At 36.1% G+C, this 21,662-nt stretch overlaps 1 protein-coding gene across 6 annotated transcripts in view; it reads right to left on the bottom strand.

Annotated features, from left to right (window-relative positions):
* The window catches only part of ANKRD17 (ankyrin repeat domain 17), a 162,983-nt gene that overhangs the window by 12,270 nt on the left and 129,051 nt on the right, over positions 1-21,662 (bottom strand). For all 6 annotated transcript variants that reach the window (XM_059159391.1, XM_059159397.1, XM_059159424.1 and 3 more), the window contains 5 exons: positions 12,242-12,413; positions 9,862-10,309; positions 9,241-9,396; positions 7,102-7,251; positions 4,145-5,781 (listed from right to left, as the gene is read on the bottom strand). In XM_059159391.1, coding sequence (XP_059015374.1) covers positions 4,145-5,781; positions 7,102-7,251; positions 9,241-9,396; positions 9,862-10,309; positions 12,242-12,413 — 2,563 coding nt within the window. The remainder of the gene's footprint in view (positions 1-4,144; positions 5,782-7,101; positions 7,252-9,240; positions 9,397-9,861; positions 10,310-12,241; positions 12,414-21,662) is intronic.

Genomic DNA, 21,662 nt, shown 5'->3' with positions numbered 1-21,662 from the left:
AAAAAAAAAAAATTCCAAGAGGTCCCTAATACCCCAAATATTTTAGATGGCTAAAAATATTTCTCCTTGCTTATTCTCCCAGTCTATTGACTCATCATTTATTTCCCTCTCTCTAAAGATAACTATAAAAAAAAACAATTACCAAGGAAAATTATTTTTGTATTTAACTTTAATATCTGATATTTTAATTAGTTATTATAGAATACATGTAGATTTCATATCAACATTGGAATTTAAATTGGCTTAATGGCCAAGGAATTATATAAAATTTTATCTTTCAAAATACTCAGGGGGAGGGAGAGAATGATTAGGCAAAGCACAGACAATTTTTAAGATACTGAAAATACTCCGTATGTTACTATACTGGTAGATCCATGTCACTGGACATTTGTTCAAACCCACTGGACATCTGAATGTACCAACACCAAGAGTAAATACTAATGTAAAACACAGACTCTGCATGGTCATGACAAATTAATGTAGGTTCATCAATTCTAACAGATGTCCCACTCCTGGTGGGGAATGTTGATAATGGAAGAGGCTATGACTGTTGGGGACAGGAGGTATCTGGGACATCTCTGCACTTTTCTCTCAATTTCCTCTATACTCTTCTGTGAACCTAAATGTGCTATTTAAAAAAAAAAAAAAAAATCAAGTCTTAAAAAAAACTACAGAGGGAAAAAAACATGGCTATCCTTCTACTACGGACAGATCTGTTGATGAGCACTTTAAGTGGCCATTCTTTGTAATAGGTAATAGAGAAACAATCTTCATTGAATGCGTCCTGATGCAATGCAGTTTGAGGTTCAAAACATCACCCATCCAATGATTATGCCAAAAATGTTTGACCTGAATGTAATCATGGACTTAGAAAACAGAAGAATATAATCTAATATGTGGGACATTCTTCAGAACAACTGGACTCTGCAAAGGATTCAATGTCAAGAAAAACAAAGGAAGGTAGTAAGATATTTTAGACTGGGGGAGACCTCGGAGACCTAACAGGCAAAAGCAATGTGTAAACCCTGATTGAATCCTGGATCAAAAGGGAAAAAAAAGAAACGCACAGGCATAATGGGTGTATGTGGTATGATGGTACTGAACACGGAGTGGTACTGCTGAATTAATGTTAATTTTCTTGAGTGTAAATATAGTGGTTCAGTTGTAAAGGCAAATATGCCTGTTTTATTGACCTGAATCAAGTAATATTCCCCTCCAATGGACTCTAAAATTACACTTCAATGTTAATTTTGGTCTAATGAACTGTATACCCCCCAAAAACCTCACCTCCCTTATAGAGCTAGCTTTTTTCCTATACTTTTCCACAAAGTAAGAATTTTTTCCTCTAAATCTTAATTTTAGTCTAGATCTCAACACAGTAGCTAGATTTCATATTTTCTGAAAAGTATTTTCAGTAAATTTCAACAATCATAAAAATGAAATATAAAAACATTTCCAGTGTATTAGTATATAATGCTCTTTTAAAATTAAATTATATTTATTTTAACATTTCAGTACTCAAGAGAAATTATGTTATCTTTAAAGTACACATAAATATTTCCATCAGTCCCCATACTGACCATGTTCATTACACTGTATTCACATGGCACAGAAATAGGCAAAATAACATCCAGTCCACATTAAATTTAGAAATTTTTGGTCCCAGAATGTCATCTCTACAATAACACAGACTGGCAACCTTTCTGCAAAAGGCTGAACAGCAGTATTTTCAGGCCATTAGAGCATGAAAGTAGCTATAACACAATATGTAAATGACTGGACAAGGCTGTGCCCCAATAAAACTTCATTTATGAACACTGAAGTTTTAATTTCCTATTTTTTTGTGTCACCTATTATTATTTAAAAAAATTTTTTTAAGTCATTAAAAAAATCTTACACTATTATTGAATCTCAGTTTTTAAAAAGTTACAAATGTAAAAACAGACAGCAGGCCATATTTGGCCCACCGGTGATAGTTTGTCTATCTCTGGAATGGCATATCTTTATTTATTTGCAATGTTCATATTAAAACACATAGCTCTAGATGCAACTTGGTATCCTGGACTGGATACTGCAACAGAAAAAGAACATTACTGAAAAAACTTGTGAAATCTGAATAAAGTCTGCAGTCTAGTTAATTATACTGCATCAATATTAATCTCCTGGTTTTAATAAATAAAGGATTATATAAAATATTTACATTGGGGAAAGTTGGGGTAATTATAGAACTTTTCCATAAATCTAAAAAACATTCAAAGTAGAAAATTTTAAAAAAAAGCAACCATTCAAAACCGGGAGATCTTTAAATCCTCTAGAAATATCAGCATTGTCTAATAGAACTTTCTATGATAATAAATTTATTTGATATCTGTACTGTCCATTATGGCAGCCACTAGCTATATGTGCTTATTAAGCACTTCAAATATGGCCAGCTTAGAGCCACTATAGAAAATAGTATGGAGATTCCTCAAAAAAAAAAAAAACCAAAAAAACAGAACTGGTATATATGATCCAGCAATTCCACTTCTGTGAATATATCCAATGGAAACAAAAGCACTAACTCAAAAAGATACCTGCATTCCTAAGTTCACAGGAGCATTATTACAATAGCTAAGACATTCCTCACCAGACGAATAAAGAAAGATGCTGTGACGCACATGCACATGTGTGTGCACACCCACACACAGGAATATTATTCAGCCTAAAACGCAATGAAATCTTGCCATCTGCCACAACACGGATGGAACTTGAGGGCAATATGGCAAGTGAAATAAGTCAGATAGAGAAGGACAAGTACTGTATGATCTCACCTATGTGGAATCTAAAAACAGACAAATTCATAGACAAAGAGATCAGATTTGTGGTTACCAGAGGTGGGGAATAAATAGGAGGAAGGGAAATTGGAGGAAAGTGATCAAAAGATACAAACTTCCAGTTATAGGGTTCATAAGTACTAGGGATGTAATGTACAACATGATGACTACAGTTAACACCGTTGCCTGATATGTATGGAAGTTGTTAAAGCAAGAGTAAAATCCTAAGAGTTCTCATCACAAGGAAAAGTATTTTTTTTTCCTTTTTTCTTATTGCATCTATATGATGATGAATGGTAATTAAACTTATTATGGTAATCATTTCACAATATATGTAAGTCAAATCATTATCTTGTATACCTTAAACCTATACAGTGATGTCAGTTTTATTGTAATAAAATTGGAAAACAAATTTTAAAAAATATGGCCGGCTTGACTGAGAGGAAATTTCTCATTTTATTTAATTTTAATTTAAATAGCACATATGTGATTAGCAGCTACCTTATCAAAACTATAAAAACTATGTAGCTCTGTATTTTTCTCATCATTTTAAAAACAAAAAAGACAGAAATGAAATCAAATTTTAAAAAGCTTTATTATTTTACGGGGCACCTGGGTGGCTCAGTGGGTTAAAGCCTCAGCCTTCGGCTCAGGTCATGATCCCAAGGTCCTGGGATCGAGCCCCTTATCGGGCTCTCTGCCCCCGCTTCTCTCTGCCTGCCCCTGCCTACTTGTGATCTCTGTCAAATAAATAAATAAAATCTTTTAAAAAAATTAAAAATTAAAAGATTTATTATTTTTTAAATAAAACTTCTCATGGCATTCTCTTATTAAATGCAAACATAAGAGACTTTTATCTGAGACAGAAAAATATACTTGATAAATTTATTTATGGGAAATTCAAGATAAAAGCCACTGTGGCTTCTAAAAAGATTTTTTTGTTGTTGTTGTTTTTTTTTTTTTTTTAAAGGTTTTATTTATTTGACAGACTGAGATCACAAGTAGGCAGAGAGGCAGGCAGAGAGATAGGAGGAAGCAGGCTCCCCGCTGAGCAGAGAGCCCGATGCGGGGCTCGATCCCAGGACCCTGGGATCATGACCTGAGTCGAAAGCAGAGGCTTTAACCCACTGAGCCACCCAGGCGCCCCAAGATTTTTTTTTTTTTAAATGCCATACTCAACACATCTCCTACTCAAACAGCATTGGAGGTAAGTGGATTCAACAACCTCTATCTGGCCCAGCCATAGAATAAAATTATTAGAAAATGACCAAGAGTTTTCCTATCACTTGTATAAATCAGAAGCTGCAGAATGTGAGAAAGTATGAACTTACCTGAGGGACTTGGAGCGGGTCTCTGTAATGGTGGTCTAAAACCTGGAGCTTTGGAAGTATCAGACTGATGTAAAGGATCTGAATTTGGCAAATATGAGGATTTTCCTGATAGCATAGATTCTGGTGTTGACTGAGATGAAACAACAGATCCTCCCCAGAAGGCATGAGCAGAAGTAGGGCTGTTTTCGAACAATGTGCTAAAGGGCCCAAATGGTAAGGGGGCACTGAAATTGGGAGCAATAGGCTTATTTGCTGGATGTACTGAATTTTGACAAGCACTTTGTGTACTTAAGGTTGAAGGTAGCTGGACAGAAGAGGGAACACTGTGAGGTCTTTTAATGTGATTGACACTGAGGACTGCAACAGATGAATTCTGCACTGGAGCTGGATTCTTGTGAGGGGCAGTTGTGCCATGGGAGGGTGGTCTAATAGCAGGGGTTTCCATTTTAGGAGCAGGCTGGGAGCATCCCATTTGTGTCTGAGGCATAGGGTAAGTCACTGGGGCAGTAGAAGGCACCGCCACTGGAGCAGAACTTGTTGTTGCTAAAGGAGGAACAGTCATTCTAACTTCCGGGGGAGGAACCTGAGACTGCTGAAGAGGTGGTCTTGGCTCCTGAGAAACAGATCCCGGAGGCTGCTGCTGAGCAGAATGAACTGATGAACTCCCAGAAGAACTGCTGCTGTTTGAAAGTCTACTGTTTGTAGTTTCTACTACTGGTGGACTACCTGCTTCCTGTTCAGAGGAAGATGCCCCTTTGTTGGGAGATGCTGTTCCACAATCCAAAGGGCTGTTTCTAGAAACCCCTCCTGACTGGGCTGGTGGTGATGGGGAAGATGGGGATGATACTGGGTAGTGTTCTTTGGCAGTAGGCATAGGATATGTGGCATTTGTGGGTGCAGTGCTGTTGTTGCTTGCTGTCGTTGTGACTGTTGTGGTGGTGGCATTGGATGTCTTCACAACGGTGACAAAAAGCTGCCTTCGGACAGAAGGTGAACTTGGACTGCCATTTGTAGATGTACCAGGCACCGTTGAAGCTGATGAACTGGTTGTAGTTGTTGGACTTGAAGTTAAAGAACCTGCTGAATTCACCTGAGAACCACTGCTATTCTGATTGCTATGGCGAGGCACCATGTGAGGCTTAGGCGAGTTAGTAGCTCTGGCAGGGCTCAAAGGCCTGACAGGAAAAGGACCCCAAGTGGATTGAGCTGGTGGAAAAGTACCTCCAAAGTGGGTCATGGGCAACCTTGGTGGACGGATCTGCTGGAAAGTCTGAGCAGCAAGCAAAGCATGTGCAAACTGTGGAGGAGGATATGCTAATGGAAGAGAAACTGGAAAACCAGGCCTCACATTATTTACCGGGTTCTTAATGGTTTTATGAGTAGATGCAGAAGAAATTGCAGGCACAGTGAGTGCTGTGGCAGTTTGAGATGTTGATGACAGAGCTACAGTCGTCATTTTAATTCCCATTAAGGAACTGTTAGCAGCAGTGGTGGTAGGTGCTGATGACCCTATTTTGGAATTTGCTGAGGAGCTTTTCAAACGATTCTTTGGAATAAGTTCATCAATTTCTTTGTCTGGATCCTTGATCAGAGCATTGATCAACTGAGTCGCTTGTCTTGTTGATTCAGTGCCACCCCTGTAAATTGACCAAAAAAAGAAATTAGGCCCAATTTCCCCTACATTTAAATAGGTGAAGCCTAAATTCATTCAAGTATGTGTAAACATACATACAGAGAATAATAAAAGTTAAGCAGCAATTTTCTAACTACTCTTAAGATATTCTGAAAAGCAATCAACTGCCCTGACGTGCCACTGTATTTTCCAAAGGGATAGTGACTTTTCAAAAAAAGGTCATTTTCCTACCATAAAATACATTAGTTAGAGAAACGGCTATACTCAAAAGCCTATGTAATCCATGATGATATTGTAAAGTCAAACAGCTGATCAAAGTTAAAAGCAATATAAGTAAACAACAACAACAATAAAAAAAACTGAGTAAGAAAATAGTATTTTATTTTAAATCCTGGTACCTAAGATGACCCCATCTATGACTAATCTCTATTAGTAGAACAATTTTTATAATTCTTCTGGGAAGGTGTCTCAAAATGCGAGTGGAATCTTGATAATGCTAACAATGGCCATAAGGTCAAACTTCAGGATCTTCAGGAAGATAATCTGACTGCAAGGAAAGCCTTATGGAAACCCTAAGGGGAAAATTACTCCTAAAGGATATCTACTTTCCTTTTCTCTAGATAAGGCAGGTTGTGACTGCCCACCTATCCCAGGAGAGGGAAAAACAAGATAGGAGAGGAGGTTAAGCACAAAACAGAAAGGGCTACCTGCTTCCTCCGAAGTAGGTTATAGAACTAGTAGAATCTGCAATGGGGCACCTGCCTCTCACAACCAAACTTATGATTTCTTAGAATATCGTATGTTTATTTTAAGAGTATTCAGGAATAGACATATTCAATACAAGACAAATATCTACTACAGATCTCTATCTATGACTGAGTTCATATTCTAAGGATACAATCTTAGAATAATAAATTTCAAAAGCCAGTAAGGGAAGAAAGGGAAACTTATTGCTTAAAATGGATGAGAAACCTATTCCCTCTTAAAAAGTCTCAATAAAATTTTAAGAATGCCATATGAAAAGTTTATGTAAGGAAAAGATTATCTAAAGCTTTCTCTCTCTCTCTCTCTCTCTCTCTCTCACACACACACACACACACACACACGAAAAATTCCTTTAAAGCACTTTAAAATATTTCACAAGAGCACATGAATTAGAGGAAAAGAACTGTAAAGGTTATCTTCTCTCATACTAATCGAATTCCCATTTAAAAAAGTACGCTATTAAATACAAAGATCCACCAGAAATTCAAAATACTTGTACTTCATTAAGGTACAGTGTGATAAAACACAGAAGGAGAAAATATAAGAGACAAAGTTTTGCCTTATAGTTATTATCCGGTCTCCTGTCTTGTCTTTCTGCTTATCAATATCTATGTGTGCACCAGTGAACTCCCGGATAGCATTAATATTACAGCCTCCTCTTCCAATCACTCTGGATATCACAGTTGACGGAACAGATACTTTCTTTGACCTGTTTAAAAGTTGCAAAGATAAATTAAGTTTATCATTAGTATCAGCAGTTATGATTAAAATATGAGGAAAGAGGCTTACTAAAATACATTTCTGTAAATACAGATAGAGTCAGCCTCTATCTATTCTTGCTTTAGGTGAAAAAAGGCAACTAACAGTGACAGCAGAGAGAGACAGAGACAGAGAGAGAGAGAGCACACAAGCCAAGTGTTTAACCACAGCTTTTCATCTCATTACCAAAACCGGTAATTTTTTTTACCTTCATCTTTCATTAAGAACTATAAAGCACATACTGTGTAGACATGCACTGTGTTAATGCAAATACTAATGGCAAATAAGATAAACATAGGTTCCTGCCTATATATATTGACTATGCAGACAGCAAGGGGGAAAGCCACAACAGCATGCCACAGGTGCTCTAATAGGGTGTCGTAAAGACACACTGGTTGGGCACCTAATTTGAGCCTGAGGAAACAGAAAGGCTTCTTGTGGGTATTTCTGGGTGTTTGACTCACATTCTTTTTATTGTCTAATATGTAACTGAAAGAATGATATTAAAAATGCATTGTTTCCTTTCATTCTTTTAGAGGCATTAAAATGATTATCCACCAACCTGGAAGCTTGCTAAAGGATGTTTAATGGTGTGAGGAAAGAGAAGAGCCTGCTCAAATTTCAAAAAGACAAAACCTGTCTTAACATTTGCAAAACTGCTTTACAGTTCTAAACATTCACACTTTAGAAAAGGTACATATACATTTCTGACCAGCCTAAAAAAAGGATGCTTCTAAAAGAAATACAGTGTAATTCTCAATAAAGAGAATGAGCCAACTATGCTTTATTGAACAAGTACATTGTTTATTTAGAATGGTAGATTAAATATTAAAATGTTACATTTTTTAAAAGGCTAGCTATGACCCCTGCCCTTTTATATACATAACTAAGTTACTTGGTAATTCCTTTTTTCTCTAAAGGGCAAAATAATCAGTCAGAGATCATTACTTTCAAATTAATTAAGAAGTTCTTAGTATACCACAGTGTAAAATACATGCAGAAAAACTGAATTACCTTACTTTTAGATAGATAGTACTCTAATGTTGCGATTGATTTTAGTTAGTTCAACAGAATGTATATACATGAATGCGTGTGTGTGTGTGTGTGTGTGTGTGTGTGTGTGTGTGTACATGAGAATGAATAGAAGATAGAGACACAGAGACCAATGAAGATAGACATGGTGGTAGGGGCAGGCCTTGGTCAATAATATGAAAAAAACAAAAACAAAAACAAAAAACCAAACAGTGCATTTTGGGATTAAGAGGAATAAGTTTGGCTCATTATAGCTCTTATTTCAAATATTCAAAAGCTTAAGTATTTGTTGGAATTTCTGGGAAGTTCTTTAAAATAGGCCATTAAAGATTTACAATAGATCCTCTTTGGTATCTTACTACCTTTTAGTTTGAGATACTGTTTTACTTTTTGAGACATAATTCAAAAAATCCCAAGCAAAACATAACCAAATATTTCAGTTCTAAAATCCTTTAAATAAAGGCATCATGTTGCTTAAAGACAAGAGCAGTTTAAAACCAATACTTATTCATTCTTCAAATATTTACAAGCATGTAGAAGATACCACATGCTGGGCTCTGAGATTACAAAACTGAGTAAGACACAATCTATCACCTTAAAGAATTTAAGTTAGTTCTCTACCAAATAGCAATACCTGGGAGTCCAGCAAATACCACAATCATCCTTGTAATTTTTTCGTGAAGTCTCTGTACTTTTTATGTAAAATCTCCTAATTTTAGAAGTACTAGTGCCTACTTTTTTTTTTTAAATCTAGAATATGGTGTATGCTCTCTCTCTCTCTGTTAGCCAGATTCAGCCTTGGGCCACCAGTTCATATGCAACTTTTGGAATAGTTGAATGAATCTAACAGTAAGTAAACAACACCTCCCGTAACAAGAATGAGAAAAACGGACAGACAATCACTCACCTTCTTACAACTTCCTTCCATCCTTCCTCTCTCTTTTGTCCACGCTTAGGACTTGCTACTGTTAACTTCCCATTTGGAGAGGAAAGGGGAGATGGACCAGATTTTGTACAAGTAGACAGAGAATTACTGGTTACTTCATTGACAGTCTCTGACAATCTTTAACAGAGGGAGGAAAATAATTAAATATAGAACAAATATAGAATTTTAAATGATAGAGGCAATCTATTACATAATTTTATTTATTTTTAGAATAAATACGGTAAACAAATGAGGAACTTATTTCTCACTTTTCAATATTTAGCATAACATGAAGAGTCAATTAGAGGTCAAAATTAGCAGAGCTGAATTATAATGACCCCTAAGAAACCATAATCAATACTTGTCATGGGCTAAAATTTAACAACCAAAATAAAGAAGTTACACAGTAAAAAAATTTTCTCTTTTATTAACAAAAACTTCAAAAATAGCCTATTCTTCAGTTAAAATGAAATTGTGACTTCTTTAGCACAAAGACAAACCCTTGTTTTGCCAATTGTTAATTTGCTATTTTTACTAAAAAAATCAGCAACAAAGAATTTCATGATGATACTATAAATAATAAATATGAAGATTAGAACTAACTTTATTGAAGCCTTGCCAGAAACAGATTTTCTCTCGTCCTTCGGAAATGTAACCAGAACTGATGGCTGCTTCTTGCTGGTCATGGTGGTGGTCACCACAGCAGGTGAATGATTGTCACTCTTTCGGCTGCTGTTGCTGTTACTGCTTTCATCACTGCAGCTGGAAATCCTCATGTTATCACTGTCCCCACTCTCACTGGTACTGCTGCTCTTGGACTCTCCGTTTACCTTCTCTGGCTGACTATATGAGATTGGTAGTGGATCATCAAATATAATCTGAACATTTTCTGGAGTAATTTTATTTTTCCTGTTTTTCCTCTTTGAACTGGTTGTAGTTATGGTGTTATTTCTTTTACCATGGGAACCTGCCAAGGTTGTCCATGTTGCAGATATACCTATGGTAGTAGTGGTTGTGGCACTTGGAGGCTCTGTCAAGACTTCAGGCTCATCTGTAAAAGAAGCCAATACCAGCAATACCAAATTAGCAAGGTCTAAACATTTTTAGAGTACATTTAGCTTTAAACACTTGAAGAACAATAAAGACAGGAGTTACTCTGTGACTATTAGAGGAAAAGTCATCAATCATTCCAACATTCATCAGTAATAAGATGGGTATGACACCCATTATCCTCTCTGTGCTCAGGTCCTAAAAAAATGCATAGTAAGCCATTATAAAAAATATTTTTGACCTCACACCAGTCAGAATGGCTAAAATCAACAAGTCAGGAAATGACAGATGCTGGCGAGGATGCGGAGAAAGGGGAACCCTCCTACACTGTTGGTGGGAATGCAAGCTGGTGCAGCCACTCTGGAAAACAGCATGGAGGTTCCTCAAAAAGTTGAAAATAGAACTGCCCTATGACCCAGCAATTGCACTATTGGGTATTTACCCTAAAGATACAAACGTAGTGATCCAAAGGGGCACGTGCACCCGAATGTTTATAGCAGCAATGTCCACAATAGCCAAACTATGGAAAGAACCTAGATGTCCATCAACAGATGAATGGATCAAGAAGATGTGGTATATATACACAATGGAATACTATGCAGCCATCAAAAGAAATGAAATCTTGCCATTTGCGACAACATGGATGGAACTAGAGCGTATCATGCTTAGCGAAATAAGTCAAGCAGAGAAAGACAACTATCGTATGATCTCCCTGATATGAGGAAGTGGTGATGCAACATGGGGGGCTTAAATGGGTAGGAGAAGAATAAATGAACAAGATGGGATTGGGAGGGAGACAAACCATAAGTGACTCTTAATATCACAAAACAAACTGAGGGTTGCTGGGGGGAGGGGGTTTGGGAGAAGGGGGTGGGATTATGGACATTGGGGAGGGTATGTGCTTTGGTGAGTGCTGTAAAGTGTGTAAACCTGGTGATTCACAGACCTGTACCCCTGGGGATAAAAATATATGTTTATAAAAAATAAAAAATTAAAAAAATATATTTTTGGAACAATCTGGGAAATATGAATATGTACTGTATATTACATATCATTATGTTATTAAATTTTATGTGTGTAATAATAATGTTATTATGGTCACATAAAATAATGTTCTTTTTCTGAGAAATACATATTTAAGTATTTAGTGGTAATTTTGCATAGGGTGTCCAACTTACATGTAATCTGTTCAAAAAGAGAGGAAAAAAGATAAACTAATGTGTCAATGTATTAAGAATCTAGGTGACAGGTGGTCATTGCACTATTCCCTAAACTTTTCTATAGTTTGGACATTTTTCAAAATAAAAGGCTGGAGGAGAGGGAAATTACACTCACACACACTGCATATACATTTGGTGGTTTAATGGAAATGGTTTCTCCTCACAATATCTTCGTATCAAATAATCCTTCAGTTAGAACCTAGTTGAAATAATTCCCTTATTTTAAGAAAAAAAAATCTAAATATGGTTAGGACAACAAATGATACTATAAATTACTCTTAATTTTTTAGGTATTATATATAAAAGGTATTGTGATTATGTAAGCACATGTCATTCCTAAGATATGTATTAAAGTTTTGTAGGTACAATGTCAGGATGTGTGCAATTTACTTTCTGACAGCTTAGAAAATAATATGCATATATATTTAGAGAGAAAAAAATAAAGCAAATATGGTAAAATGTTTGTTTTAAAATCTAGGTGGAGGGTATTGAGGTATTCGTTTTCTCATTCTTCCATCTTGTCCTGTAGCTTTGAAATTCTTCAAAATAAAAAGCTAGAGAGAAATCAATAAGTGAAAATAGTATGTAAGTACTTCAAGGGCTTAATGACTTAGAAATCTACTTTTACCTTAAGTTATTGATAGTTAAGGAAATATAATTTTGATTACAATGTATTACATGAATCAAATTAGATGGTAATCTAGAGAAAATACCTTCAACTTTATGTTTTTCTTTTTCTTGAGCAGCTTGGAGTTCAAAGTTCTCTTTATTTTTGGCTTCAATTTCTTCTAGTTTTCTTCTTTGTTCTTCCTTTTTCTTTCGTCTCTTCTCCTTTCTCTTTTCTCTTTTGGCAGCCAACGCCAGCCTCCGGCTTTCTTCTCTTAACTGTGAAAGGATCAATAAAACAGAACTGCCTTGTAAAAAAAAGTTTTCACATAACGTCATTTTATCATAATGGAACTAGAGTATCATAAAATTTGAAGTCATCTAGTTCAATTTATTGTTTGATCAAGATCATAGTCAAACCACAGTAAAGAGAAAATATTTTTAAATGTCAAGATCAAATTAATGATAAAAACAATTTAATTTTAAAATGGGTGAATGATACATAATTTCTTAATCACTGAAGAAATGTATATATGGTAATCTGCTCCAAATTACTAGAAGAAAAGAATACAAACTGTGGACCAGTGATCCCGTTTATTGGGAAAGTAACCCTTTTATGTAGCTCTATGTGTAGAAACAGAAAAATGGTGAAGACAATACAAATGAAAGCTACTGACTACAGTGGAACCGGAAGGAGGACAGCAGGAAGATGCCGGCTTTCAATGTTATTTAATGTGACTGTTCATTGTTTCTTATGTGTGAAAATGGTTACTCTCATCGTCAAAAAAATTAAGAACAAGTTTAAAAGTATAACATCTCTTAATAAGCGATGTTAACTATTAAATTCTCCTTTTTGATTCATAAAGGGAGAAAATCATCTTCAAATGGTTTCATTTCCATGTTCTCTAAAAGACATTTTCAAACTATGCCCTATGTACTCCCTGCCCATTATCCCATATTCTGTGTATTATGTGTGTGTCTTTGTGTATTTTAAATATAAGTATCAAAACAATGACAGTTTATGGAAAATATCACAATATCCTAACTAATAAAACCAGAGCTCAAATATGGGCTCCAAAGGCAAATCAGACTTCATTTTATTTTTTTTTTAATTTTTATTTATTTATTTGACACAGAGAGATCACAAGTAGGCAGAGAGGCAGGCAGAGAGAGAGGAGGAAGCAGGCTCCCTGCTGAGCAGAGAGCCCGATGCAAGACTCGATCCCAGGACCCTGTGATCATGACCTGAGCCGAAGGCAGCGGCTTAACCCACTGAGCCACCTAGGCGCCCCATTTCATTTTTTAAGTTTTTTAAGTCTTTTTCTTTTGCTAGACATTTCTGCCTTTTCAAATTATCCATGTTAGATAGCCTGAAAGGTTTTGTCCACCTTGAAAGTTTTTACACCCTCGGGCAGTGCACCGTAATTACATTCTCTTGCATAAAGAAAAATCTTTTGTCCCTGTAAAGAGGAAAAACCAAAGAGAATCTGCAGAACACTGATACTTTCTCAGGCAGAGGGATTTCAGGAAGAATACAAATGGGATGTTAAAGATAAAAAAAACTGCATGGTAGCCCTGGAAAGTTTTGCTAGTCTTCCAGAAGTACATAAACGCCAGTCTGAAGACTAGTAAAAGAGCAGTTTTTCACCTTACAGAAGAACTGAGAAGAAAACACTGATGACTTCACTCCTCTACTACACAGGAAAGGGAATAATATCTGACTGAAGCCATTTGAGAGAAGGAAGTAAGCATATGTGACTCTGCTCATTGAAGCCTTGCTTAAATGGAGCTAGCTGCCTGCCCTCAGGAATTGTGCTTTCTCCCTTCTCAACTCGAGTGAGGGTGTCCTGTCTGAACCTGACTTTGACAGAATGAGTAGGTTAAGTGGAGGGGGAAAGAAGGAGTAGAAGGGGGGTGAAAGGTATGCCAAGAAAAATGTTTTCAAAGCAATTGTGGCCAAATAAGACATTTTATCTATATCCTGTCTGTATGGACAGAAAAGCCTTGAAAAAGGTATACTGGCGATCAAAATAACTAATGAAGTTTAAGACTTATGGTTAAGCCAGGATGGATTTTTGGATTTGCTGGATTTTTTGTCTGGTGGTAGGAGGTCATTTTGACTGGTATCAAGAGGAAAAATAACTATTTTAAGAATAGCAAAATTTAAATCAGAAAGCAGACCCATTTGGTCTAGATGTGGGTGGGGGTGATGGGCTAAGGTAGGTTCTAGTTTATAGGTGCAGTTGGGTCTTAGGTATGCAGGTGCCTCAGGCCTTAGAGAGTTAAGAGTGGAGGACTGTCTTTGACAATAGTAAATCTGGGTTATCGGACTCATGGTATAGGAGTTCCGCCCTAAAGGCAAGGTATTTTTTCCCTAAATCTTAAAGTTCTATGGCTAGTATCTGGGTAATCCCATAGATGTACTAACCCTTTCAACTCACTAAATAGTGGAGCACAAATTCAGAGGTCCCAGGAAACTATTTCTTTCCAAAGGACATTATTTCAGACCACAGCTGTAAAAGAAGGTATCTATATGAAGGTATCTAAAAACTTAAGCAGAATTAGAAATATAGATACACATTTATTAAGAGGTATCATAAGTTTGCAGGTATATGAAACCAACAATTAGATGAGATCATCAAAGGGAAAACGTTATTAATTACATGAATGTGTATTTTTGTGTGTGTATTATATATATAGGAGGGGGATATCCAATATTTAAAAAGAAGAGCAAATGAGACTTTAGGAAGGCAAAATCAGATAAGAGGAAGAAGAGTTTTATGAAGGAAAGTGATCAACACTAGTTAAGTATCACAAATATGATTAAGAATTGAAAAGAGGTAGCAAAATCCGGCAGTTAAGATGCCACTGGTGATCCCTGCTGTAGTTAGTTTGCTAGAGCAGGAGGGGAGTAGGCAATTGATCCTGGGCTGAGAATTAAAAATTGAAAGTAGTGACTCTACTTAAAAAGCATAGATTATTCACTTATATCTGGAAAAGGCAAAAAAAAAAAAAAAAAACCTAAATTTGAGGTAAAGTTTCATTAAAATAGTTACCTTGATTATGTAGGCAGAGGATAGGAGTTAGTGCAGCTGCAGACACTAAAGATAAAAGAATATGGGAGAGGTGGTAACAACTGATACAAGATCCCAAAAAGAACAGATGAAAGCAGAATAAACCATGAAGTCTGGAGGTATAGAAAACAGGTTTAGAAATTCAGTCCACATCCTCTATTTTCTCACAAATGACCTCATTTCACTTCCAGGGGAACTGCTATATTGAGACTATACAGGGAAGGGGAGAGCTCTGAAGAAAAAAGTCAAAGTTGTAGAATAACCTCAGGGTGAAAAGGAAAAGGCCCTAACTCAAGGGCCTTTTTTAATTTGCTATGTACTAAACATGGATTTCTAGTTGAGGTTTCAGAAAGCAATGTGATTTTGAGAATCAAACTTTTTAAGATGAGAACTTAAGAATCTGGGGAGAGGCAGTCCAGACTAAAAAAATGCCATCGTGTATTTACATAAATGAAAGTAAACGAGATGTGTGAGCAGCAGAAAACCAACAATAGCGAGTGATGAACCTAGAGAAGTAGTAAACTGGGAGGACCTGAATGTTTGGATTTTCCCGCGCAGACAATGGAGAGAGACTGACAGTTTCTGAGGAGGGATAAGGTAATCCCACCTGTGTATAAGAAAACTATGGGAACTGTGGAAAAGCTACAGTGGAGAAGGATTAAAATGAAGGCAAAAGGTGAAAGAGGAAAATACTTGTTTGTAAGAAGCCCACTGCAATCCTTCAGGTGACAAATGGTAACTGAGAGGAGAGGATGGAACAGAGGCTCAACTGCCAAAGCTCAAATGAAGGGGATGATGATGATGACAGTAATATGGTTTAGTACGTGGAGAGTCTATACCAGGCACTGGGTTAACTTACCGCATGAATTCATTTGCTAGATAAGGATAAGTGAGCAGCTGAAAGTTACAGCAAGACTTCATTACTGACTCATGAGTAGTGATACCAGTAACAGAATAAGAGGTTAGGGAGGATCAGGGGAAGGGAAGGGTAGGATCCAGCAAAAATTTATTGTTAATTTGCTATGTACTAAACATGGTTCTAATTTTTGAACTAATCAGTAAACTAGACAAAAGATCCCTACCCTCATGAAGCTTATAAAACTTAACATTTAGTTGGGGGCGGGGCACACAGATGACAAACATAATAAGTACATTACATAGTCTTCAAAAATGTGTTCTGGTGATTCACAGACCTGTACCCCTGGGGATAAAAATATATGTTTATAAAAAATAAAAAATTTAAAAAAAAAATGTGTTAAATACAATGTAAGATACTAGAGAAGGGGAAGACAAGACAAGTGCATATATGGAGAGAGATAAGGGGTTTTGATTTTAAAGTGTTTTTTTTTTTTTGGAGAGAGAGTTAAGTGAGGAGGTGGAGGGGCAGGGGCAGAGGAAGAGGGAGACAGAATCTTAACCAGGCTCATCGCACACAGGGCTTGATCTAATGATGAGATCATGATCTGAGCTGCAATCAAGAGTTGGATGCTTACCTGACAGCCACCCAGGAACCCCAAGGGGTTCTGATTTTAAATAGGGTGGTCAGTGTAAGCCTCACGAAGGTAAGGCTTACGTGAACATCTAATAGATTTGAAGGATTTCAGGCAACAGGACAGCAAGTGCATAAGCTATGTAAGCAGTTACAAGTCAGAGTTGTGGTTCTGGGGTAGGAAAAGCTCAGGAGCTGACTTCTGGACACAAGTATGAGATCTCTAATTGGTATCCAAATGGACAGGTTGAGTAGCTAGTTGGATATGAGACTGAAGTTTAGGGAAGAGGTCTGTGCTAAAGATATGCATTTGGGACCAGCTGGTATATATTTAAATTTAAGAAGCAGGATGAGATGACCAGTGCAAGAAGATGTTCATATAAAGAGCTAAGGGGCTTGCCAACTAAGGGAAACAAAAGGAAGAAGTAGCAAAGGAGACACGGAAGGACCTTTCAGGGAGATAGGAGAAAAACCAAGCTAAGAGTGTAGAGCAATAAAGGTCAAGTGAAAAGAGTACATTAGGTGTTAGTGGCTTAGTGAGATAAGAATGAAATGGCTACATGAAAGTCACAAGCGACCATAAAAGCAGTTTTGTTGAGGTTGAGAGAGTTAAGAGCCTGACAGAAGTAGATTCGAAAAGGGTGAAGAATTCTAGGTGCCTGGTGGCACAGTTGGTTGCGTGTCCAGCTCTTGGTTTCATCTGGGGTCTTGAACTCAGTCATGTTATTGAGCCCTGTGCTGGGCTCCACACTCAGCATAGAATCTGCCTGGGATTCTCTCTGCCTCACTCTGCCCTTCCCCCTTATGCTCTCTCTTTCTCAAATAAATCAATCTGAAAAAAACAAATAAATAAATAAGGATGAAGAATTGGGAATAGCCAAAATAAGACGACTTTGCTGTTATTGTTTAGCTGCAAAGAGGAGCAAAGGAATGGGTTTATAGCTGAAAACTGGGGAAAGGGAGTTGGAGGAATCAAGGGGATTTTTAAGTTTGGAAACTAATCTCTTAAGCTGATAAGAATGACCCAAGAGAAGAGAAAAAAACGATACAGGACAAAGAAAAAATTGCCACAATGTTTTTGAGTAAGGGAGACCAGACCTAGTTCACTAGATGGACTGGTTACAAAAAGTTTACTTAGTAAATGGGAGGAAGAATATGGATAGAAATTCCTGGGTAGGGAGACCAAGGGGTGGGGAAAGTCTGACAATTACAAAGTTTTACTTCCGGAGCTTCAGTTCTCTCACGGAGGTAGAATACAAGGTAGTTAACTGAGGGTGAAGGAGAGGATATATTGGAAGTCAGAGGATAACAGAAAGTAACAGTGGTCTAAACAAATGGGAGAGTGAAATAAATTAGGGAAATACAGTATAAATAGACAGCACTAAAGAGTTTATTGTCACCCATTTAGAGTAAAATTCATCATCAGGGTTGAATTTTTTTCTGTACATTTAGTTACTAGGGTACGTATGGGTAAGAATAAGAAGAAAAGAGTAAGGAACAGTGTAGGGGGTAGGATAAATGAATCCTACAATATACTGATAGGCAACGTCCGAATTGTTGGAGGGAGAATTCAAGAGACAGTATAGCTGAAAAGATGGTCAGAGAATGAAATGTATAAAATTAAGATTGTGGAATAGGCATATTAGAAGCTTCAGGTGATGGCAAAAAAAGCCAACTGAAAATGTCTAATAGAAATATTTTTAAAATACACTCTGTTATACACGCCCTAAAAGGTAATTCAAGTTTACAAGGAAAAAAGTAGGGGAAGAAATAGTAGGTAATAAAGTCGAGGGGTGAAACAAATATATCAAAAATGCAGACCAATTAATATTCACTAAGGATACTAACAGTTAGTTGTTAATGCCCTAAGAGAACAAGCAATTAACTGACCAGATAAAATGCTCCAAAGCAAGGGCTCTTCTACATAATAAATGCTCAGTAAATAAATGTTTGCTGAACAAGGATAAGGGAATCTGATAAATATAATGGGTAGTATTTTCAACAGCAGTTTTTACAAACCTACTGACCCAAATTTTCAAATTAGAAAGGCTGACCAAATAATCACTTTTATATAAGCAATAAATTACCTATACAGAACATTCAACTTAGACCAGACAAGACCATCTCTGTTTCTAATCAGATATGGTGGAGCCAGAATACACTGTGTTTCAAAGGGGCAAAAAAAAAAAAAAAAAAAAAAGTGTATTCTCCCAGATATAAGTCATAAGTAAAAAACAATGAACCAGACCCTATGAGGTCTCAATCTGATAATTTTTCAAATAGGAATACTGCTCTAGAGTTCAGGAGAGAAGAACCTCCTCTGTAATACAGAATTTTATCTCTACACTGCCCTAATTTAAACTGTTTATAGAGTATCTGTGTATGAAAAAGAATCAATTTACATCTAATTAGTTTATGGGTTAAGAATTAATTATCACTTTGAGTTTTAATAGTGTGGAAAAATATGCAATGACATTTGAAAGAAGTTTCTTTTAATTTGCTTTAAACCTGAGGTTCTTGAAAGCAGGAACATCAAGGTTAAGAAATATTGCAAAGAATTCAAGGAAATGACATTTGTGTCGCTGATAATAGTAGGAGAATATTCTAGAAGTATTAAAATTTAAAATATATTGACCCAAGTGAAGAAACTTATTCTATAAAAACAAAATCACCCAAATATAAGGGAATACATGTAAGGATTTTTACTGTAACATTTGTAGTGACAAAAAAAAACTGTAAACAAACTTTCTATGGAGTATATTCTACAGTTAAAGCACTATCAACTGCCAATATCAATCAATTACTGAGCGAGGGAAAAGCAAGTATTCATAGGATTCTTTAAAAAAAAAAGTACACCATATCTGTATGTGTGAATACGCATTTGCCCAAGAAATACCTACTGACCGCCTATGACATGCCAGGCACCATTCTGTGGTACATGCATTGTAGTGGTAGAGTCTAACAAGATAACTAAATAAAATACAGTATTTAGAATGTTACACAGCGAAAACAGAGAAGGGAAAAAGAGTAGTAAGAGTGTCTGTGGAAGGGAGACTAAAGTAAAGGCAAATGAAGGGACAATTAAGGCAGAATGCAGAGTAAGAACAAAAAGAGGATAGTCCATATGGATGGAACAAAGTGACCAAAGTAATAAAAAAATACATACATATGATCAGGGAGGTGTAAGAAGTATCACGAGTGGGCAGATCACATACATTCTTAAAAGGCTTTATAGGTAATTGTAGAGGTGCAGACTTTAGTTACCATAATGGGTTTTTAATTTTAGTTAAATATTACAATGGTGACACAGTTTTTTCTTTAGTTATCTTTGCATATTTCACAGTTTAAACTGAATACATTGTAATAAAAAAAAAAAATGAAGTTGACTGAGAACAGATATCTTCATAAAGATGTCTCTTATAAATTGCTTCCTGACTGTATAATCTATAGCTATGCAATAAATTCGTAGGTGCATTTAATGTAATGTACAAATATCAAGGCATGAAAAAATTAAAAGTTTTATTTAAAAACAGATATCTATGTCTCAGCTATAGAAAGGATGCAGATTTATAAAAATGCAAAAAAGAAATAGTATCATGAAACAACTTAGAGTCAGGAGAGTTCTAAGATGTAAAAATAGGAGAGTAATAATAAAACAGGGTATTATAGTACTTTAGGAAGAAAGAATAAGAGGTAGTTTATCTTTAGTTAAGAGTGGAACCCGGGGGCACCTGGGTGGCTCAGTGGTTTAAGCCTTTGCCTTTAGCTCAGGTCATGATCTCAGAGTCCTGGTATCGAGCCTCACATTGGGCTCTCTGCTCAGCCGGAAGCCTGCATCCCCCCCTCTCTTTCCTACTTGTGATTTCTCTCTCTCTCTCTCGCTCTGCTAAACAAATAAATAAAATCTTTAAAAAAAAAAAAAAAAAGAGTGGGAACCTGGGAATTCGGAATGAAAAAAACAACAACAACAACAACAGTAAAAAACTGGGTTCAAACCCTATTCTAGTTTAAGCAAGTTACTTAACTTCCCACAGATGTAAGTTTCTCCATCTGAAAGAGGAAGGTAGTAATGCTTTTTAGTGAGAAAACTAAAATAATACATATTTTATCATACCACTTGGCACTACTTATATTGCTTGTATTTAGCAGGCTTTACATAATTAGATAAGACAATATAAAAATAGGTAAAGCAATAGTTATAATGGTTATAAATATCAATCTCTCAATGTGCTTATATTTTTTAAAAATTTCAAAATGATGAAAAAAGCTAATTTGTTTGATTAGAATTTAAACCAGATTTTTAAGATTTTATTTATTTATTTGACAGACAGAAATCACAAGTAGTCAGAGAGGCAGGCAGAGAGAGAGGAAGGGAATCAGGCTCCCTGCTGAGCAGAGAGCCCTATGTAGGACTCCATCCCAGGACCCCGGATCATGACCTGAGCTGAAGGCAGAGGCTTTAACCCACTGAGCCACCCAGGTGCCCCTAAACCAGATTATTTTAAATGAAGAACCTCCAATATTAAATATATTTTCTAAAAAATAAGTGTAGCTTCACACTTGAATTAGAATAAAATCTTGAAAATAATTCATTTTTTGTTTATGTAAGTTGAAATTCATAGTTTAACGTAAGTCAGCAAATACAGTAAAAAAGGGAAATTACTCAAGTTAAAAAAGGTTAAAATTATCACTATATAGCCTTTATAAATTTAATAGTACTTTTAAGTTTGATAGCAGTTAAAAACTTTTTACAGCATTTTTAACCTTTTTATAAAAGATCAAACATGGTAGAATATGTATTCCAACTCCTTTTCCTGCTGTGATTACTATTTGTGTTACATTCTAGAATACAGACTCATTGATAGGAAGGGGGAGAAAGAGAGCTACAAGACTGCAAAACCAAATGTTTTCTGTAGTATTTTACTCCCTGTGGAAATAGATGGGAATGATGCTCTGCCTGAAAGA

The sequence above is a fragment of the Mustela lutreola genome, chromosome 1, assembly GCF_030435805.1.
Source record: "Mustela lutreola isolate mMusLut2 chromosome 1, mMusLut2.pri, whole genome shotgun sequence".
NCBI classification, from domain to species: domain Eukaryota; kingdom Metazoa; phylum Chordata; class Mammalia; order Carnivora; family Mustelidae; genus Mustela; species Mustela lutreola.
This window is presented reverse-complemented; position numbering and strand designations above follow the sequence as displayed.